Source organism: Oryzias latipes, chromosome 4 (genome assembly GCF_053564925.1).
Source record: "Oryzias latipes strain Hd-rR chromosome 4, Olatipes_Hd-rR_3.1".
Lineage (NCBI taxonomy): Eukaryota > Metazoa > Chordata > Actinopteri > Beloniformes > Adrianichthyidae > Oryzias > Oryzias latipes.
Genome location: NC_136240.1, coordinates 8568474 through 8591721, shown reverse-complemented (window position 1 = coordinate 8591721; position 23248 = coordinate 8568474). Strand labels below are relative to the sequence as shown.

Genomic DNA, 23248 nt, shown 5'->3' with positions numbered 1-23248 from the left:
CATCCTCGTCAGGTCATCTACTTTGTTCTGTTCTGCTTTGTCACCCTGGAAATGCTGAAAAATGGAGCACATTTGAACCAAGGACTTTGGATGAGTCATTGGACCAAACACTCTAGAGGTTGGCACCAACCAAAATGTCAGTGCACCTCAGGGATTCGGGAACCCATCGAGTCCACCTCCCTTGGCGTTTGCACGATCTGTTGGTTCTTTCTCTCAAAAAGCAAAAAAATGTAAAGTTTTCATTTGAATTTTCATTTTTTCACTGAAAGCCGCAGATAAATTTTATTTCAATGGTTGAAAACATGTAAGATGTAAAGCATCTCTGACCCAAGTTGCTTCTTCATTTTGCAGAAGACAACAACAGGACTTTTGCACGATTCTGGTGAAAATGAAGAGATAAAAGAAGCCACCATCTTTGATTAGAGTTCCTTCTTGTTCGTTTATTCTTGAATCTTTTTTCCTTGGAGTCACATTTACATTTCCTACCGTTGCTGATTCATGGCTGCACTTCCCCCCCACATGACTCGTGGCGGTGGAGTTTATGTCTTCCCTCCATCACTTTACTCTCTGTATCTTCTTGTGTGACAGCAGAATAAACTCCAACCTTCTTCGCTCAAATAAATCTAGTCTGACCTTCGCCTCCGTCCCTCTTCATCTCCACCATGCTCTACATATTTACCTACGCTAATTTATTCCTCCATCTATTTTTCTTCAGCGTGGAACATCTTGGCAGCTGCACTCATCCGCTGTGGAGAGCAATAAAGCAAACCGAAGAGAAGTGATTCCAGAGATTAAAGGAGAGGCAGACGAGACTTCAATTTGGAAGATGGAGGAAGACGGAGGGCGCGGCCAGGGAGGCGGGGAGAAGAAGGAAACTTAAAGCAATTACACAAAACTCTGTGGTCTAGCACACCTGAGCAGGTGTTTCATATTGAGGTAGAGATAAATGATATTTGTAATTCTGTGATCCAGGTGGTAGCCTGTGCCCGGGAATGACCAGGTCTCTCTGAAAGACTTCACGTTTTCAGAGCCGGCTTACCTTTTGATCAGCTGCTGAAGCGTTTTCTTGGACGGGTTCTTCTCTTCTCACTCCTGGACCTTCCACCTACAGAGAACCCAGGTCTGGGATTAGGTCCTTCAGTTTAAGCAGGTATTGTGGAAAAACAAGTCGTCTTTGTAGTGAGAGCAAATGGCCGCGCTGGTTCGAGCGCTGCTTAGGCATCGGAAGCATTTTAACAGTATTGGTTCGGGATCGGCACAAGATAAAATCCAAACAGCACCGTCCCTACTGATGACTCCCCACCAGCCCTCCTCCAAAGTCACCCCCCGTGTAAACTACGTGATGGCAGGATAGTGGTCACACACACTGCACAGTCACCCGTGGTGCTGACGTAGGTGCAATCTCTGATCGAAAGATCACAGGTTCCGTTCCCTCCCTGCCCATGTGTCAAAGTGTCCTTGAGCAAGACATTAACTCCACATTGGTGGTTGTGGGTTGGGGCCAGTGTTCGGCAGTGGAGCCGCCATCAGTGTGTGCATGTGTGTGTGAATGAGACTGTGACTGTAAAGCACTTTGGGCTCTAAACCAAGACAGGAAAGTGGAATTCAAGTATTCAACATTTGGAAGGAGGGTCTAAGGTCAGGGGGGCCCAGTTTAGTTTAGTCTGTTTAGTTAGATCAGTTTAGAATTCTATGTATTCATGATCCTTTTGATTTTATGTCTACTTTACAATTACCGGTACGAAGCCCATTGAGACGACTGTTGTGATTTTGGGCTATACAAATAAAATTGAAAAATTGAATTGAATTTACCAAGAAGCTTCAAATTTTAGACTGACCAAATTATCCGTATAGACGGTGTGAGACAGAACTTGACAGGGGAGTTGTAATAGGATCATATGTACTGTATGTTTTGCAGCTGAGCGAGTATTATTTCTGTATTTTAAATCAGCTTTAAAATCAGCTTTAAAATTGGGATTTTAATGTTTATTTTGGCTTAATGGTGAGGGAATGCAGTCATAAATGGTATAATTCCATCTTCAGTGATAACTTCTGATTGGATGAAGCTAAAACGATGGCCTGGCTTTGGAAGATACTGCAGCAGCATGTTTTTATCCAAAACTTACGAGAGGTTTGCGAATTCCCAGGCGGACCAGACCAGGTGGAGCAGCCTTCAGGACCTCAACAGCCTGGGCCAGAGTGAGCGTGTCCAAAGGAGTGTCGTTAACTGACACCAGCTGATCTCCGGGAAGAAGACCTCCATGGCTCTCTGCTGAGCCTCCAGGAACCAGAGAACGAATCACCATCACACAGCGACCAGGATCCAAAGGGTCCTGAAGAGTAGAAGAAGGAAAGGCAAATCTGTACATTGCTCCAAGGTCCATAAAAGTACAGCAAAACGTCCGTCTCTGGTGTTACAAACAAAGGTTTCTTTGTCCTATCGTTCATAGTTTTTAGGTTGTCATGATTTCAAAGTTCAAGTCTGAACTGAGATGTTGTGGTGGTCCTAAAACCAGAGAAGAAACATGAGAGACTGAGTGCATAAAATCACTAAAAGGGCTGATTTCCTGAGGAAAATCCTGTGAGCTGCTAAACGATGACTTGATAAATATTAGATTGTTTTAATGAAGGGTTGGAGATTTCTTAAAGAGTTCTGTTGTTTTCTGTAACCCTTGTGGGTGATCTACACCAGTGTTTTTCAACCTTTTTTGAGCCACGGCACACTTTAACCTTGACAAAAATCCCGCGGCACACCAGCATCCCAAAAAAAAAAAAAAAGCAGAAACTCAGTCTGTTTTGATCTACAGCCCCCCCCCCCCCCCCCCCGGCAATCTGACGTGCATTTTTGTGATAATTGTGGCAGAAAAAGCAGGAAGTTGCAGATGTTTTTCTAAAAGATGTAATAAAAGTTAAGTTACATACAAACTGTATGTTCGTTGTGTTTTCAAGACGCTGTCCCTTTAAGCCAATGCATCATGGGAGATGTAGTGTGAAAACTGCGAGAAAACGGCAGAAAGACTCGCGTCTCTGAGTTTCATGGTTTTGTTCACTTGTTCCACGGTCTGATACCGGATTCTGTGGAAAGCTACACCGCTAAAGACGAGCTTTAGCTGGTATTTTTGTCGGAACTGACTGAGTTATGAGCTAAATTGGAACAAGGAAGTGGAGACTTTAACAACTTCTGATTGTTCAGACTGATGACATGTGATTAAGCCTTCAAGAATGATTGGTGGAGTCGTGGAGACAGTAAAAGCTGCGGGACTTTTCCCTTACACAGTTATAGCTGCAGCTATTTCGCGTTACCGTCATTCTTATCAAAATGTCTTTAATAGAATCAAATAAACACAAAGAAAAAAGTATTTTATGATTGTTTATATTCCTAACTACTCAGTGTTTTATCAGGACCTGTTTGGATGAACAAAGAGCTGATTTCCTGGAGATGGGAAATGCTTTTAGATCAGTTAATGAGGGCAATTTTCCACGGCACACTTGACCATCTCCCACGGCACACTAGTGTGCCGCGGCACACTGGTTGAAAAACACTGATCTAGACCCACTAGACAGTGCTCTGAACCTTTTTTCTTCAATGATTTGTGATCTTCACTGATGTCCATGGATTACATGAAATCTTTCCACCTTTATCCACCTTTGTCATGGTAGGAATAACACGTCAGTGTAAGGGTGGGGTCATCTAAGATAGCAAAAGGGGTAAAGCTGAACATTTTCATGTAAAGGGAGTGGAAGAAGCAGGAAATACATTTAGTAAATGTGGGAGATATGTACTAAATAAAACCAGACATAATCTGACACCAAAATTTACCAACATCCATTTCCAAATGAACACAATTCTTGCTAAGTCCGGAACCCCTAAAACCCCAAAATAATTGATCGTCAAACAAACAGACCCTTTTTATTCCAACAACTAGGGACAGACAGAACCAGAACTGGTGCTGGTCCTGAACATCACGTGTTTCCACCATGGCAGGCGGATAAATGAGGGCAGAGCAGCAGGCAGGGGGAGACATAGACCAGACTATCAGACACCTAAACCAGCCTGCAGAGGAGGAAGAGGAAGAGGCTCCGTCTGACCATCACATCTACTCCTAAACATTAGTCTGAGCATGAAGCTGCAGTCTACATTAAGTTGAAGATTTACAGAAGAGCAGGATTAATGAAGATTTGAGGACAGGAATTGGTCGGAAGTTTAAATTCCAGGTTTAGGAGTGTTTGTGTCCTAGAACAAGTCACTTAACCTCACACTGCCCTCAATGGGAAGAAATCTGTGAGTTTATCTGGATTTAGTTTTGTGGCATTTCTTCTGTGAACCATCCGGATCACTGATGCTGCATAATGCTGACTCCATTTCAGGATTTACTGGGGGAGGGGGAGGTTTCACTTTATTTTAATGAAGCAATTAAAGCAATGCAAATAGTTTTTGCCTTCTTTTCAGCTTCAACATTTTTTCAGCTGAGTTTAGTCCCACAAAATACTGGTGAGACAAAAGAGAGAGAGAAAGAGACTGCTGCTGAAAAACAGAAGATGAAAATGAAAAGAAAGAAGAAAAGGGCAAAGATGCATCAAGTTGGATGAAAATGTAATAAAAATGAAACTCTGATTCTTTGATTCTTCTGATTCACTGATTCTTTGGTCCACACTTCCACCTCCTGCTGGCAACTCAGCTGCAAAACTTAAAATAAATAAACTTCAACCAAGTCTCTAAAACAGCACAAATAATTGGACCTTAGATCAAAGAAGAAACCAACTTCAAAAGGTCTATATGAGTCGTTAAGGTCCAACATTGGACTATAAGAGGTTTAAAGTTGGTTCAAAGCCAAATATAAGTTGAATATTTCGGCGGTTTATTTCATAAGAGACTCTAATGTTAGACAGCCAACTCATTCAGACGGCAGCCCTGAAGTCCACGCCAACCGTGAGGAAGGAACAAAAAGGATCCAGAACTGAGCCTCTCTCACACAGCAGTGAAGCCCCCTCCTGACCCACATCCACGGACCTGGCCCAAGCCATAGCCTTCAATCCTGAAAATGATCCATGCCAAGTTTCGGGCTGCACAACAAAGCGGATCAGTATTTTTAGAGGCAGCGGCACAGCAACAGGTGGAGAGGAGTCAGAACGAAAGACCTTATAAAGAACGAAAGTTCTGACTCCTACAAAATCCTCCGCAAGAAGAAAGGCCTCTGCAGGCAGAAAATACACTTGAAATGATCTCTGCGGTGAAAGGCTTCCACGCAGCTAGATGGGCTTTTTGGGAGGTGTGTGGGCCTGGGAATAAAACTATCCAGTTGAAATCCTTCAGGAACTTTTCTGCCTCAGAAGTTTTACAAACACAAGATGATGCCTGCTGTTTATGCTTCTAGACTCCTCTGCTGCTTTCCCTTTGTTACCTGATGGACCTCAATAAACTGATGGAGTCCTTTCTGACACAGTGATACTGACTGAGTCCAGACCCAAAGAACTTGTCCATGTTCACAAGGACAGCAGAGATGCCCCAGAGCAGAGATGTTCATGATTAAGAAGGTTTAAGCAGTCCATAGTTACAGGAAGCTCTCCGTCTGACTGTTGACACACAGTTCAGCCAGTCTGCCACTCTACCCCGATGACCTCAGAGGCAGTAACAGGAAATAGTTTTGCCGACTTACTCAGGCGAGATGAATCAAGGAAATAATGTAGAGAAGGAAAAGAGGGAGATTAGTACAGCCTCATTCATCAGGATAAAACCATTGATGGTCTATTAGAACTCGACCAATCAGATAAATAAAAGAATGTGGTCTCACATCAAACGTTTGAAACACTTGATTGACGGATTCTCCTGAGCCCGCATTCAAGTGGTAGGAGTATGGACTTCTAACAAGCTCACACCTGATTGCTGAGATTGGTTTCCATAGAAACAGTAGCAGCGGTTACATGGGCAAAATATCTTGATCGGATCAATGGTCGGGTTTAAATTCAACCGTGCAAATGGGATCAGAAAACCTTTTTCCGATTAGAACAAACGTTCACATGGTCACACTTTCGGTGGGAATAAATCAATTGGGGATGCGCAGTAGTGTTGAAAAAACAGAAATGAGTCCCGTTGTAAACAAACTGCTGTCACATACATTTTATGCAGCAGCGCGGTAATATACGAGACGATCTTCCAAACGTGCTTTTATTAATGTAATGAATATTATGAAGCGCCTGTTCGCTCATCGTTTTATTTTTAATCCATGTGGTCAGTGCTTTTTTGTGGAAGAACGGAGCTCCCAGGAGAGGCTAACAAACGTTAACAACATTAGCCTTTTGATGGACACAAAATCCAGGACCATGCGGGAATTCACATGCTGCAATCTGCATCTTGGCTGCACGTAAATGTGTGGGAATAACGTGATTGTTTGAACAGTTTCTAAGGACTGAGCGACTTTTCTGCTTTGAAAAGCTCACACACACCGCCCCAAAGCCGCTGTGTGAGCGGGCGGTCCGACTCCGAGCTCTTCAGGAGAAGACTTCAGGAGAACCGTGTGTTCTCCTGAAGTCGGCAGCCGCTAACCCAGAGCAGCAGGTCGGCTCGCAGTCCAAGTCTCCCACACATAACAAAACGCACACGTAACAAAGCATCCTCCCCTCAAACACATATTAATAAATCCGGCTGCTCTCTGTGAAAGAGAGCAGAGAGCCAGCAGGGCGAGAGCGGAGCGGCACTTTGCATGGGGCGTCCGCAGAGCAGCTCGATCGGAATGAACCGTTTACATGAACAACGATCGGATCAACAATCGGCATAACCCACCTATCTCGATCGGAAAGAAATATTGATCCGAACGAGTCTGATCGGGGCAGAGTATTCCGAACGGCGCGTTTACATGACGCATTTTTCTTCCGATCAGGCATTCTTTCAGATTACTTTTGCCCATGTAAACGCAGCTATTGACTCAGACTGACTTGTACCAACCACTACTACTGACATTGTCTGGTTCCAAAATGGCGATCTCCATGTCGTGAAAAAATGGCAACTGAACTGACTATATCATTGAAGCTGGAAGTCAGTAATTTTCTACAGGTGATGTCACACTCACTCAGTCCACTTTTCATATACACATACAATGGATGAAACTGAAAAGTTTCTACATTATTAAGTCTCCCTGTACTGTCACATGCTGGTGAACTTCCCTCTGTAGGACCATAAGATCTTTGTAACATCCCATTACATAGACATCGAAAAAGGTTTAAGTTTACTTCTTAAAATTTTAGGTTCTTTTAAACTTCTCATATTCTCACAGAACTTCAGATAAACTGATCCGGTTTATTCGTTTTTCTCATTTTCAGATAGTAAGAAAATCGGAGCTGTGGACTGTTGTCACATAAGCATGCCAAGTCAGTTCCAGTTAAAAAAAAAAGACCTATTTCATTTATTAGCATTCAATTTAGGGAGAAAAACGATCAAATGTTTTTGTTTACTTAAGTACTATAACTGGTAGGGAACTGAATTTACATAGCAGTTAAAGACGCACTCCAATGATAATGGTGTTTTTAACGTGTTGTTGTGGCATCTTTCCAAATGTTGGAGAAGATATATCAAGAACATTTAGCTAAGATTGCATTTCTTTTGGGTCGTTAACAGCTGAAAGAGATGACCAGTTTGGGGAGGGAGTCACTGGCTCCCCAACCCCCAGCTGAGGACAAAGGACTCTTAACGACCCGAAACCATGTAGGCTAAGTTGACAATTCTATCCAGTTTAAAGGTCTGACTCCTCCCCCATGAGCGCATATATACCAGCTCTTTTACGAGGTAATTCAGAACTGACGAAGCCTCTAGGATAAGAGGTGAAACGTCTTCTAACTTTAAAAACTAAGTCCAGATGACAGCCCCTAAACCTACTACTATGATTGGAAAAGCCGATTTTTAAAAACATGGATTCACAAACAAAAAGATGTAGAAAAAAACTAGAGATATTAAAAACAAATATACTTAGATAGGAGAAAAAATTGCAGTCACAAGGGGTTCTATGTTCAAATACACCCCCTTAGGACAATAATGCATCCAATAACACACAAGTATGAAATTACATTAGACTTCTGAACTCACACTCACTTCACACAGGCCAATCCAGCAAGCCAATCCTAAAAATCAATCATACCTCCATAATCTCCCTCATTGGTGGAGGTACTAAACCGGGGGTTCCCAAATCCAGACCTCAAGGGTCGGTGTCCTATGGGTTTTCCAACCAACCTTCCATTTGCCTGCCATAGCTCCTTATTAACACACCTGATCAAGGTAATCAACAGCAGATAAGGCAGAGCTTCTGGAAAACCAGCAGGACACCGGCGCTTGAGGCCTGGATTTGGAGACCCCTGTCCTAAGTACCATGTAAATACCATTTAAGGACACACCCAGTACTGTACTGTAAAATAAAGCGTTACCCCTGATTTTTTTCACTGATTCATTTCTATACTAAAGGATTTGTTAATTACTTCTATAAATACTCATCTTAATCCAATTTTATTCTAAAAAAAACAAAGGAATTCTTATAGAAAGTCCCACGGTCCCGGGGAGGGTGGTGGTGATACAAAGGTCCTAGCAAGACACAAATACGAGAACACACACATTTACACACACCTGGGGCAGCTTCCATATAGAGGTGCTCACCTGCCAACAGGAACAACTTTTGGTGCTACTCTTGCCTGCAGAAACTTTAACATGTGGAGGCAAAAGAAAGACTTTTTTTTTTTATCATGAACCTTACACATGTGGTGTTCTTTAAGACACACACAAACATGAGGACGCTCGTGCACACGCACACAGCCCCGTGGGCAGGTTTGTTAGTTCAAGCTGACATGACTGTGATCCCACAGAGAGTTAGCATGGAGATCCTTCCTCCTCCTCCTCCTTTATCAGATCCAGGTCTTGCAGGTGAACGTGCCTCAAGATAAACGCTGCAGCAAGGCGGGGGGGGGGTTAGAGGAAACAGTTTCCCAACACTTCCCCCCCCTCCAGACACATGGATACGAGTAACTCATCCATAAGGGATTTTTAAGCCGCACACACACTGATCCCTTCACGACCCAAAGCAGCGCATAAGGTTCTGCAGAAACAGAGCTTACGCTCAGGTCTGCTGGATCAGGAACAGTTTAACACATCAAGTCGGGCCCCCAAAACAGGAGGGTAGACCCTGTAATAAGTAAACCTGTTCACCATTGACCTGTTAAAAGACACAGCATCGTTTTTATTATACATTACTGCTAGCTTCGGAGTGATACAGAGCAATTTTAACATCTTCAGCTCTGCATTTAGAGGAACAAACAAGTAAAACGCCAGTTAAAATCAGGTCAGCGGGTTACAAACATTTGCTGCTATTTAAACAAAAAAAATCATTTTTAGTAAGGATGCCAAAATACTAAAGAATATATGTAGTTTGTGTAATTGAATGCAAAAAAAAGAAAGAAAGATAGATTTCCAGAATTAGAGCAAACCTTCGGACTATTGGCTGCATATGAGAACTGGACCAAGTGGGTGTGATGTCACCCATAGAAACTTATTTATTTCTAGTTCCAACCAAATTAAATCAATTCAGTCGCCATTTTTCCCAAAACACTGGAAACCACTGTTACCCATCAGGAGTGAGCTTGTTGGAAGACCAACATTTGAAAGAAAGTTCAGGAAAATCTGTCAAACGTTCAACCACATACTCTTTTTGAAGCATCTCATTAGTCAGTTTTTAATTTATATAATTTGCATTAATAAAAAAATATGAAAGACTATGAAAAACTTAGAACATGTCAAAATAACGTATCAGAGCCAGAATGCTTATTCTGATGGAGTATTAGCCGTTTATTTCTCTATAGATGTCTATGGGATTTGGTTTTTTGAAACCAGCAGCTACTTCCTGTTTGGAATGCCAGGGGGGAGGGGTCTATCACTCCAGTTCTCATTTAAAGTCCATGTCCTGGACTGAAAGTGTACTTTGAAATTAGCTTAGCGACTCCACCCCCTGCATGATGTCACTCTAAATATTATTTCAAGGTCGGGTCAAAAACTCATCAATTGTTTTGAATTGCTTTGGCATCAAAGATTAATCAATAAAACATTTTTGCCTTGACCTATCATATCTTTATATATAGTGGGGCAAAAAAGTACTTTAGTCAGTCACTAACTGTGCATGTCCCCTCACCTAAAAAGATGAGAGAGGCCTGTAATTTTCAACTATGAGAGACAAAATGAGAAAAAAGAATCCAGAAAATCACATTGGCTGATTTTTAAAGATTCTATTTGTAAGTTATGGTGAAAAATAAGTATTTGGTCAATAACAAAAGTTCAACTCAATAATTTGTTATATACCCTTTGTTGGAGAACACACATATACATCCCTAGAAGTGAGAGATTTGTCATGGAAACAGAGGTGATGAGGTTGAGGATGGTATCCAGGAGAGGATTATAGAAGGACAGATGGTGGTTGATTTTTCGAAAAAACGCAAGGACGCAAGAACATAGGGTGACCTATAAGAGTGGAGGTAGAAGCACACAGATAGACAACAAATCTTGTGTAAACTGTGTAATCTGAAAGAGATCAGTGACTGCAAAGTAGTAGTGAGTGAGAGTGGTTCCAGACAGCATAGGATGGTGGTGTGTAGGATGACTCTGGTGATAATGGAGAAGAAGAAAGAAAGGCAGAGAAGAGGACAAACTGGTGGAAGTTGACAAAGAAGAAACGCTGTATGACTTTTTAATAAGCAGTTGAAACAAGTTCTGGGTGGTCAGGAGCTACTCCCAGATGACTGGATAACTACAGCCAATGTGATCATGGAGACAGGTAGAAGTGTACTTGGTGGGTCATTAGGGAAGACAATTGATAAGGAGGCTTTGTGGTGGAAGGAGGAGGTGCAGGTGTGTTTATGGAGTTAAGAGGCTAGATAAGAAGTAGTGGGACACAAAGGACTGAGGAGAGTAGACAGGAGTACAGGGATATACAGAGTAAAGTGAAAATATAGGTGTCAAAGGCCAAACAAGGGGCTTATGATGTCTCGCATGCTAGGTTGGGTGGTAAAGAGGGAGAGACTGACCTATACAGAGTAGCAAGACACAGAGACCGAGCTGGGAAGGATGTGCAGCAGGATAGGGTGATTGAGGATAGCGATGGTAATGTATCGACAGATGTCAGTAGTGTAATGAAAAGACAGAAAGAACACTTTGAGGAGTTGATGAATTAAGAAATGAGAAAGAACAAAGAATAGAAAAGGTGACTGTTGTGGAGCAGGAAGTAACGAAGATTAGTAAGAGTGAAGTGAGGGGGGAGTTTAAGAGGATGAAGAGTGGAAATGCATTTGGTCCTGATGATATATCGTGGAGGTTTGGAAGTATTTAGGAGAGATGGCTGTAGACTTTTTGACTGGTTTCTCAACAGGATCTTAGGTGGGGAGAAGATGCCTGAGGAATGGAAAAGTGTGGTGCCCAGTTTTAAGGAGTTAGGGAGGTGTGCAGATTTGTAGCAACTACAGAGGAAAAAAGATGATGATCCATAAAATGAAGGTAGGAGAAAGAGTAGCTAAAGCTAGACTAAAAGCAGAAGTGAACATTTGTGAGCAGCAGTATGGTTTCATGCCAAGAGAAAGCTCTACAGATGAAATATTTGCTCTGATGATGTTGATAGAGAAGTACACAGAAGGTCAAATAGAGCTACACTGTGTCCTTGTAGATCTGGAGAAAGCTTATGACAGGGTCCTCAGAGAGGAACTGTGGTATTCTATGAGGAAGTCTGAAGTAACAGAAGAGTATGTTGTAGCGGTGCAGGACATGTATGAGGGCTGTAAGACAGTGGTGAGGTGAGTGTGTGTTGTGAATTTAAATGAAAATACCTCAAACTTTTTTACAGCAATTGTTAGGTTTAATTAAAAACAGATTATTTAGATTATTTCATTACAGGTCAAGATTAATAAATCGCGAAAAATTAATTGCACGACAGCCCTAGTATTTATATAATCAATTTATTTCATTCTGAAACGATTTTATTACAGTGTAGGTTGATTCGATTTAATTAACTTTTCTAAGGCAGCTTGATCTGGTCGTATCGTAGGAAACGAAATCAATTAATCAATTAAGTTGACAAATTATTACACTATTATTTTTAGTGCAGTTAATCCAAAGAGCCCTACTGCTAACATTGCTGCAACAAATAAAAAAAATAAAGCAAAATGGCAGAATACAAATGCACAGAAACAGTCTTCTATTTTTCATCTTGTATAAATTCTTCAGGCTTCCGTTTTATGAAACCATTCAAAAAGTGGGTTTCTTACCTGGTAATCAAGTATGCTGAAGCCGAGGCCTTTGTCTCTCTGCTTTCGCAGCTCCAACATCTGGATGTCTGAGGACCAAAGAGCGAGCTCCTCCCCCTCCTCCTCTTCCTCATTCTTCTCCTCATCTTCATTCTTTTCACTGTGATGGGGAGTCACTTCCTGTCTCAAGAAATCCTCAACAGGCAACACTCGCTCCTGGATTTGGGGTCAAATTCAAACAACAATCAGTGGGATGTCCTGCTTCAAACTGAGGACTTGCTTGTTCTGCTGACTGGCTTTGGCCAACCAGAGGGGCTTGTGTATTTACATATTTACAAACACACATCTATATGATCAAATCCAACTTTATTTATATAGCACTTTCCCTATAAAAACATGACACAAAGTGCTTTACAGTAAAACAAAACAAATAAAATAAATAGTATAAAAACAAACATAAAAAATTAAAATAGAGCCCCCTCCCCAGACACAACCCCTTTCACTATGGGGTGGGGGGTGTATCACTATTGGAGATAGATGATGGAAAATAGGCTGAGAAAGAAAAGTAGGTTGTTGGACACACTAATGGTAATTGGAACCTGCCTCTCTGAGAACAGCTGCATAACCAGCTAAATGCAGAACCACCGGCGGGGACCAGCCTCACCACATAGAAGTGGTGATGCAGGCCCCCCCCCATCTAGATCTGCAAGGTGCAAGACCATTAAAACATTAAGAAAAAACATTAAAAGTATCTTAAAATTACATCATTAGCAACAACAGAAAAAAATGTTTGAAGTTAAACTGAAACAAGAAATGTTTCATATTTTCACACATTGACCTATTAGGGGTGAGATTCACCTGCAGCCAATCAGAGAACATCTTCCAAACTGTTGACTGGGGGGGGGTTAGGGTCTCAGAACCTCTCAGATTTCCGATGAGGACAACATGAATGTCTTCAGATGGTTTCTCAAAGAACAAAAGAACATGAGCCGAGGGTCAGGTACCTGTCTGCTGTCTGGCTGCAGGTGTCCCAGAAACATGGAGGACAGCTTCATCTCCATCTGAGAAAAAAGGTTAGAGTCCATCTGCATTACAACCACACTGAAGGTTCAAGGCATCCTGTGTCATTTTAGGGCTGCTCTCACCTCTTCCAGGCTGCTCTCTGAAGGTTTTGTTGGTGGTTCTGCTGGTACCGCCGGTTCTGGATCAGAGTCAGATTCTAGCTCAGGTTCTGGCTCCAGATCAGAGATGGGGTGTCGGCAGCAGACCAGGGTGAAGGGAGGAGGCACTTCTTTGAGGAAGGACACCACTTCACGGCGGGTCTTCCCGTACAGCTGAACGTTATTCACCTGAAAGGTTTGGTGGGACAGAAGAAACCGAAGAGGTCAGATAAGGTCATGTGACCACAAACAAGCACTTATGAATACTAAATGTAGACTACAACTACTCTAAAACTGACTTTACAATGTGCTAAACTGTGACCAGCAGGCGTCTCCTTTGGACTTCTGGGTAAAGTTTTACCTCCAGCAGCTCGTCCTCCGGTCTCAGGACTCCATGTCGGTCCACGGGGCCTCCAGGAGCCACAGAGGAGATGTAGTGGTGACCATCAAAGGAGTCCAGCTCCACACCGAGACGCAGAGTGTGGACTGGCAGCAGCTGGACGACAACACAAGACAAGACGCTGAATCCAACCACAGCCAGACCAGTCTGAAGTGGCGGGTCAGAACCAAACGCTAACCTTTGATGACTTCTGCAGCTCTGCATCATCTATGACTGGATCCAGCTCCACCACCTGAAAAACGCACACATGTGAGGGATTGATCCATCAGCAGCATGAAGCTGAGTTAGGACGAGTCTGGACTCACCAGGACTTGATAGTCTGGACCCAAAGCCTGTTCCCATTTGGCCCGAAGTTCTGCTTCTGTAGCTGCAAACAGACACCAGACGTTATGCAGCACTTCTTGCTCACAGCAGCTGAAGTAAAGTCAGTTAGAAATTGTTTTTTAGAAGAAACAAACAGACGGAAAATGGACTTCAATCTAATCCGTTCAGCAACTGGAACCTCTGAGCTACTTTGAGGTTCTGCTGCAGGTCCGACACTCCAACCCACGGCCTCCTGAATATCACGGAAATTCACCTCTGGTGAAATATTGGTGGAGTAAGCAGCTTCAGCCTGGAGAAGGAGCCTTCCTGTGCATGTTTAATGCATGCTTGACTCAGGGTCAAACAGCAGGTTCTCCTCAGAGCTGGGAAGCGGCTCTGGCAGCGCTGCAGCGCATGATTAAATTAGCATTGCTAACCCAGCAGCCGTGCAGACATTAATCTGTGGCGCTCGGCTGAATAAACAGAGTAATACATCGCATTGACGCTGTCAGACGAGGTGGACACTTTACATCTGTCAGGAGGCGTTTTGGCCACTTAGCAGGCTAATGAGGAATAAAAGGAAGGGAATAACTCAGAGAGAAGTGCTGCTCCAGGCCTGCATCTACCTGACCTGTGGGGCTCTGAGTGATGAAGGTTTAAGCCTCCTCCCTGTTTGAAAACAGAGTGGCAGAAGAACACACTAAGCCCATGAGTAGCCTTCTAAAGATTACATTGAGATCTGACGGATCAAGCATCTGAAGAACACATAACTGGAGCTGAAGACGGTCCTTCAAGGACGTTTCAGTTCTGCAGCCTCATTCTTCAGCTTCATCCAGCTCTTCTCATCGGTGCTACAGAGCTCATGATGTTCCCTCCTCCAGCAGCTTTTTGTCTCAGGCGGTGTCCCAATGCCCACCTTAACCCCTAACTACTAAAAATGTACAGTTTCTAGTTTCAGATGTCTTTGAACGTAGATGGCACACTGTTAAACTTTATTTGGGGTTGTAACTGTAATATGAGCTTTTATTCACGGTGTATCTGTTTAACTGAACTTCATGTCTCATCTTGCCTCAATGCAATCTTCTGTTTTAACTTGAAAAAAATGATGGTACACCTTATTGGATGTGGACTTATGGTCAAATGTATCTCAGGGAATTGTTTGTTATTTGTTGTGATGAGAAAGCCAAAAATAAAAAGTAAAAATCAAAAAAAAAAGTACAGAGTCTAAACGTCAGTCTAGGGTCGGCATCGGTAGCGTGTCAACGATTTGCAAACGAAAACAAACATCATCCAAACTTTTTAGAAGATAGATGTGCACGTTGTGCAGATAAAATCAAAGCATTTGCTGATCAATGCTAGCTCCACAGAGAAAGTGGGTGTGTGTTTGCCTGGGGGCGGGGCTGCAGTGCAGATTTTTCATAGATGGGGTGGTTCTTACAGGTCAGCTCATGAGATCCCGCCCCTTTCCAGGGTTTGGGAGGGGCTACTGCTCACAGCGCAGAGGAATACATGAATGGATCAAAATACCACTTTGGGGTTGTTTGGAACATCATAATAAACTTAAAAGCTCAGAAAGCTGATTTTGCATGATATAGGCCACATGTGTCAAACTCAAGGCCCGGGGGCCAAATGTGGCCCGCTATGTCACTTTATGTGGCCCGAGTAAGCCTAAAAATTTTAAAATTCTCAAAATAACTTTTTTTTGTTGTTGATTACATATTATGTATGTGTAGCTGCAGTTGTAATTATTCCATGTTTGCAGGTCTTTGTGTGTGAGCAGAGAAATTGCTTTAATCAAACCATCAGTTGGATGCAAGGCTGTGTGCAGCCTTATTTGTAAAATGTTACACGTGTAATACATGTTCTTTCTAGCTCAGTTTTATGGTATTTTTCTTTATTCACTTGGACGGTTTGATCCTTCATTAATGGAGTTATGTGGGTTTTAATATGTGGACAAAATTTAAAAGGATTTATGCTAAAGTAACAAGTAAACACACGTTTTCTATGCAGCTGTAATTGTCACTTTAAAAAGTTATATTAAATAAATAATGCGTTAACATCAAGGAGTAGTTACATTTTCTTTTTCATTCCATTTTGTTACATGTATACGTTATATCTGGCCCTCTGAGGACAGCCACTATGCTGATGTGGCCCTCAGTGAAAATGAGTTTCACACCCCTGGTTTCGGCCCTTTGAGTTCCAATTTAACTCAAAAAGATTAAAGACGAAAAGACAAAACAGAGGCTGTAAACCCCAAAGAACCTGAAAGAACTGTCTGGGTTCTTGTAACCTCCATATGCTGATTCAACAAACTAAAAGCCCAGAACCAAAACCAGAACCAGAACCAGGGGAAGAAGATTGGATTTGTTCTGTCCTCTCCATTTCACAGCATTACTGTCAGCTCTTTAAAAAACAACCTGGCTGTTCCATACAGATGGATCAGAACCAGATTATTCTGGTTTCTGGATCAGAACCAAAACTTTCATGAACCTGCCTGACGTCCAAAACCAGTACAGGAACGCCTTACCCTCGTCCAGGCGAGCTGCGTTCAGGTACAACTCTTCCTGCTTCTTTGTCAAGGATCCATATTCTGAGGACAGCGTTTTCTTCTGCAGAGACCTCCTGGAAGACGCCTGAGAAGACTCCCTCTGCACTGAAACACAGACGGAGGCTGAATCTCCTCCTTCCAGGTTTGAGGATTCAAAGAGTTTATGGCCTGAAATATCGCTAATATGATGAGCAGGTTTTACACAGAGAGTTTTAGGTGCTGACCCGCCTGCAGCCTGATGTAACTAAGTGGAACCCAAACCCTGACGTCAGGTTTGGTAGAGCGTAAAAGCTGTGCAGCTGCAGATGGAGACTTCCAGGAGGGTTTCCTCCTGACGAAAATGAGACTCCTGCTCTCCTTTTCTTCAGATGTTGAAAAAAAGATTGCTTGCTCCTCCTTATTATAGAACCTAAACTGAGTGAATTAGGCTCTGAGGATAACAGAGGAGGAAGGAGCAGAGGAAGAAGGAAGCAGAGGAGGAAGGAGTGAAGGATGAGAGATAAGATTAGAAGGAAGCAGAGGAAGAAGGGAGCAGAGGAGGAAGGAGTGAAGGATGAGAGATAAGATGAGAAGGAAGCAGAGGAAGAAGGGAGCAGAGGAGGAAGGAGTAAAGGATAAAAGATAAGATGAGAAGGAAGCAGAGGAGGAAGGAAGCAGAGCAGGAAGGAAGCAGAGGAGGAAGGAAGCAGAGGAGGAAGCAGCAAAGGCTGAAGGGAGCAGAGGAGGAAGGAAACAGAGGAGCAAGGAGCAGAGCCAGACGATCACAGAAGAAGATGGTTTCACAAAAATCCTAATTCTGGGACCATGAGGAACTGAGCAAACAAAACCCTCCACCTGAAGGCCACGCCCCCTTTTCTGACTGATGTTTGACGACCATCATCTGCAGACGGTCAGCATTTAAGTTGAGTCCTATCCTTCCCCAAATGTTCAGATTATCCAAGTGATCACGTCAACAGAATAATCTGATATCTGTAATCTGATTAGGATTGCTGTTATCTGATTTTCAAACTGAAACACTTTGATATTCTCCTTCATAATCTGACAGTTTTCTGCTTGTAATCTGATTTGTCAGAAAGAGTCAGGAAACCAAACATGAGAGACAGAAAGCTGAAGCCGAGGGCAGAGGGATGGACGTATTCTGTCTCCACCGAGAATGTGGATCCACCTCCGCCTCCATCTGTGCTCTGAAGGGAAACACGGTTTTGGTAAAATCCCTCAAAGTGAAGATGATGAAGAAAAACACTGGAGAAGTTTCTACTGAAATCTTCTCTTTATCCCAAACTGTTAACTTTTGTTGTGTTTTCGAGGATTTCTGGCTTCATAACAAACCATTTCTTTGAGTTTTCATTGTTCATTGCAGTTTGATCTAGGCTCCTCCCCCTCACTGACATGCATCACCTGCTTGGTCCAGGTGTGCAGTCCCACTTACCATGAGTTTTTTTTTACCTTAAAGTAACCCCAGCACAGGGACTTTCTTTAACCTGATGTTCCCTCTGTGGAAGCTTCAAACAAAATAGTCAGGACTCAAAGCTAAAGAACGCTTCTTGCATAATAAAGAAACAGTTGTGATGTTTAGCTCTTCGAAGCTCTCGTTTCATCTTTCTGCTAACACTGCTGAGGGTTCTGAGATCTACACCTGCTCATCTGTGACAATGTGGGTCTGTTTTCATTGAAGGTGGATGTTTGACCCAAACGGAAAGTCCTCTCATGTTTGTGATAGCTTTAAAGACCCCCTCGGATGAAAACGGTGTTCCTGTAACATTCTCTTTTTTTTACAAATGTATTTTTTATTGAACAAGCACATGATTAATTGTACATTGTATTGATAGATTACAATGTTCTTGATTTCTCAGTTTTAAATGAGAATAGAATAAACATCCATGTGAGGGAGCAGGGATTTTCTAAACATAAATGGTGGGACACAATTTCAGTGACACTCCACAAAAACCAAACTTTTCGCTCAGAGGGCCAAAATCTAAATGTGATCCCCATCTGTGGGCCAAATGCAATCATTTAATAAAATTAGCAGAGAATAAAGAATATAGTTTAGTTTATTTATTTGCATTTGGTACTTTTCAAGGTAACGCACATTAGTGAGACTAAAAAGTTAGCAACATTTTTCTTTGAATCACTCTCGTCAATTAACGCCAAACTTTCGTAGCTAGCCAACGAGGCGCTGTCCTGTGCTGCAGAGGGCGTCATGAGGGTGGCTTGCTGTGTCAGAAGTTTAGATTGGACCTCCCTAGAATTTGTCTTTTGCGCCTCACCTTTGTGTTTGGATAAAACTGCGTGTTTAGTCTTGTAGTGGCGGCAAAAAAGACAAACAGCCTGAGAAGAGATTTCTGGAGAAAGATAATCCTCCTCCCATGTTTGTTTGAAATGCCTTCATCCGTTTGCGACTGCCGTTGTCGCTCCATGAATGAATGGGAAAGGTTACAGGGTTTTAGCTAAACACTCTGCGGCCTCTACAGGCATGACTTGTTGGGCCAAAAGACAACCTTTGGTGGGCCAAATTTGGCCCACGGGCCCTACTTTGGGCACCCATGATTTAGACCAAGCAGTGTAAAAAACATCTAGTTGTATTTGTACTGAGTGATTGTATAAATTCTTTGTTCAACATCGAGTCCTCTGTAGTCGGTTATTCAGCTTTAAGTCATTTTCTGGTTATTCTTTTCTTACTAGCCGCCAGTGGAATGTAGAGCAATTTCTTCCTTTTGTTGTCCAGACTATCTATTTGACCCAAAATAGACTTTCAAAGAAGAAGGGGAAGACGATAGAAAATACATTTTGCAGATGTTCATGAATGTCAGACCAGTATTTCTTGACAACCACACAGTCCCAAAATACATGGAAGTGATTGGCTGCATTATTACCACACCTACTACCTGTTCCTGGGTATTTTTTCTTAGAGGGTGTAGTAAAAAAAACCTCATTATGCTCTTCCAACAGAATTCACGCCAAATGTTTGATCCTGTTGTGGCCCATTGTTTCCGACATTTTCTGATAATGGAGGACATATATATATAAAGAAAATTCAGTTTAAAACTGCATTTCTGAGTATTTATTAAGAAACTGTGAGAGACCATAAGCTAGCGGTAAAGAATGTAAACAGAGAGCTCTCATTAATGGTGTGGGGAAGGGGCTCAACAGTTCCACCAACAACTCATTATTTCTAATGAACTCCTGCCGCTCTGCAGAAACTATGTCCTAGAAATCGCCACAGGTTTTTGGATTTAGCCTAAAAACGGCAACGGAAAGTGGATCAAAGCTGATCTGAGTGGGACTTTAACGTGCACATCTTTATACTTTGACAGGTCTCTCGCTGTCGTTGGTCTGAAACTCCTCATGCTCTCACAGAACAGATTAGAAAAAAGTGAATTTCTTTTCAATGATTTTTCTCTGAGGGTCTTTTTTCCTCTTACCTTTATCCAGCGATCTCTCTGGAGCTCGGGCTTTTTTCCTGACCAGCGTGAGAAGCACGCTGCGGCCCGTCTGCTTCATCACATTCAGAACCTCCTGGTTGGTCAGACCGTGGAGACTCACGCCGTCCATCTGTTCAGACACAACGGCAAATTCAAAGACCGAAGTACTGGAATCAAATTCTCTGAATTAAACCAAATCTAAAATGTTACATCAGATGAAGGATGATTTATTTGAACCATTTCTAATCTGACAGCAGGACATCAGTCTGTGACAAATCAGAAGTTTCAGAAGAAATCCATGTTTAAAAATGATAAAGTGATTTTAATTTTATAAAGAGACAAATTAATCTCAGGAGTCTCAGAGAAAACCGACCAAACAAAACACGGATCAATCCAACCGTTTTTTGGGGGGAAATACAGGAATGCCACAAAAACTAATTCAACTTTAGGTGGAAAAACAAAACGATCTTCATTCATTAAAATGTACAGGACAGACCAAAAGTTTGGACATGCCTTCTCATTCAAAGAGTTTTCTTTATTTTCATGACTATGAAAATTGTAGATTCACACTGAAGGCATCAAAACTATGAATTGACACGTGGAATTATATTCGTAACAAAAAAGTGTCAAACAACTTCATCTTCAAAAATCTTCAAAAAAAACATTTATTTTTATATTTATTTATTTAATTATTTATTTATTATACATCAGAACCACAAACATTTAATGCTCACAGCTAGAAGGCGATCCTGGACTCGGATATTCCCGCTCAGATCTGCAGGACTGCCGGGAACCACCTCTTTCACGTACACGCCCACAGCATCTGAACACACACGTGCACACACACGCAGACACAAATGTACAAAACAAACACACACACACACAGACATAAACACACAAGGTTTTAATGAAGTTCCTGGCTAACAAACAGACAATAAGAAAGCCTTTCAAATGCTTAAATAATCAAACAAAAAAGAGAAAAATAACCCAAAATAGAGCTGGAGACTCTTTGAAATGTGTAACATTTGATACCAAAACAGGTCAAAAAGGCTGAAAGTCGGCTGCAGAGCGACGATCCACAGTTATTTCAGTGCCATTTTAGTATCAGCAATGTTTTACACAGGAAGGCAATCAGCTGCATCAGCTATGAAAACGTCTCTCCAAGTTAGTTACAACCGTGATGACCGTGATGACCATGAACGCATCAGTGCGCCTCTAACGTGGTTCATTCATACAGCTTTCATGAGTTTAGTGAGGTTCATTTGTGATACATCTAGGAAAATTTCACTTAAAGAACCTAAACTTTCCTCCCTTTTTCCACGAATGGCTAATTGTCATCTGCCCAATATGTTTAAATTGTAGATAACGTCGGTCTGACACGGCCTTTACAGGGATTCAACTTAGCTTCTCTGAACTTGACTTGTTTGGTTTAGAGCAGGTTTGGTTTTTGCTAAATCCTAAAAAGTAATTCAAAGCATTTTTTATGGTTTTGACTCTGTTAAAAATGTAAACATATAAAAAAAAAACATTTCAGTTTTGAAATCATCCAACACATTTGAGGTTTTGGTATTAAGGATTTAGCTAACCAACAAAAATCTATCTGGAACAGAGTGTAGCTTTATCAGTTATGTTGGTAAAAAGGTGTGGAAAGGTCTTAAATCGATCAGGAGGGGAGTGTTAACCAAAAATATATTAACCCTTTTTTTCATATCACTGCAAACAATACCTAAATAAATTACAATGACACTTTTTTTTACCACAAAGAACAAACCAGTCTAAAAGACCCAAAAGGCAGATTTGAATGTTTGAAGCCGTTATGTCAAAAACATTTTGTTTTTATTGTTTATAATGAAAAAAAATAGTTTCTCTTTTAAAAAGCATTTTCATTTAGTTTTAAATGCCAAATGAATAATAAATATCTAGATTGTTTCCAATATTTTATCGATTCGTGGACCATGTATTAAAACTATGTAGGAGAGAAAAATAGTTATAATATAGAATATTAGCATATCAATAAAAGCCAATATTGTGCAAAAACCAAAATGAAAGAGGCAGACTGGGTGCACAAGTCCAGACTCAGCATCGACAGAACCAACAGTCTAACCTGAGCTGGTCAGAGGGTTGTAGCCAATGATGGAGATGCCCAAACTCTGACCGTCCTTCTTGGTGAGAGGAACTTCATGGATCTCATATCCTTCCAGGTTTGGCTAAAAAAAACACAAACACAGACTCTGAAGCACACTCCTACTTCTGAAATTGCCATGGTAACCAGAAAGGTCGAGCCCTCACCATCTTGCTGGGAAAATGCTGGGGAGGGGCTTCCGGCAGTTGTGGGGGAGCAGTGATGGGGGCGGAGTCAGGAGGTAGTGGAGGGGGCGGGGCCACCGACTTCTGAGCATGGGGGTCCCTGGCGATCAGCATGTTCACACGGCTGCCACAGGCCTGCAGCACCTGGACCACCTGGTCGCTGGTGAGGCCGCTGGTGGGCGTGGCCCCAATGCGGAGGATGTGGTCGCCTGTGCGGAGGCGTCCATCCTGATGAAAGCGGAAAGGAGCCAATCAGAGGGATTCAGAAATTGTACTTGCTTGACAAAAGTCTACGTTCAAAGAGTGACTTTGAAGGTAAATTTGATCCAGGCAGCTCTCCAGATCACTCAGGTGGAAGAGGAAACAGATGGAGACGAGTGATGAGCAACAGAAGACAGACCAAAGATAAAAGAACCACAGCCAGAGAGCTGAAAGCGCCTCTGCGAACAACGAGAATGAGTGTGTCAATGTGAGAGCGGCAAAGCTCCTCCCACTTCTGTGCAGAATTCATCTGCTCCAATTACTCTAATTAATGTGATCAAGGCAGGGCTCTTCAACCAGTGTGCCGCGGTACACTAGTGAGCTGGCGGAGACGGTCAGGTGTGCCGTGGGAAATGACTGATTTTAACAAGTCTAAAAAACATTTACCATTGCCAGGACATCAGCTCTGTGTTCATCCAAACAGCAGCAGGTTTACAATTTTAGGGCCGTCCTTGAACGCTAAAAAAACTCAAATCATGTGGTTTAACTGTAAAAGAACTGTAATTCCTGCCTACCTGGACCTGATGGACAGATGGAATCACCTTAGAGCAGGTTACAGAGTACAAGTACTTGGGAATCTGTACTTGTC

At 42.2% G+C, this 23248-nt stretch overlaps 1 protein-coding gene across 5 annotated transcripts in view; it reads right to left on the bottom strand.

The window, feature by feature from the left end:
* The window catches only part of patj (PATJ crumbs cell polarity complex component), a 108384-nt gene that overhangs the window by 71304 nt on the left and 13832 nt on the right, over positions 1-23248 (bottom strand). For 3 of the 5 annotated variants that reach the window (XM_011473812.4, XM_023954072.2, XM_020702216.3), the window contains exons 8-20: positions 22381-22626; positions 22196-22298; positions 20826-20914; positions 20092-20221; positions 16649-16774; positions 14124-14185; positions 13997-14050; positions 13780-13914; positions 13404-13607; positions 13263-13319; positions 12280-12474; positions 2127-2333; positions 1040-1105 (exon numbers count right to left, since the gene is read on the bottom strand). In XM_011473812.4, the coding sequence (XP_011472114.1) occupies positions 1040-1105; positions 2127-2333; positions 12280-12474; positions 13263-13319; positions 13404-13607; positions 13780-13914; positions 13997-14050; positions 14124-14185; positions 16649-16774; positions 20092-20221; positions 20826-20914; positions 22196-22298; positions 22381-22626 (1674 nt within the window). The remainder of the gene's footprint in view (positions 1-1039; positions 1106-2126; positions 2334-12279; positions 12475-13262; positions 13320-13403; positions 13608-13779; positions 13915-13996; positions 14051-14123; positions 14186-16648; positions 16775-20091; positions 20222-20825; positions 20915-22195; positions 22299-22380; positions 22627-23248) is intronic. The other 2 variants (XM_078945705.1, XM_011473814.4) reach the window with 1 other exon arrangement.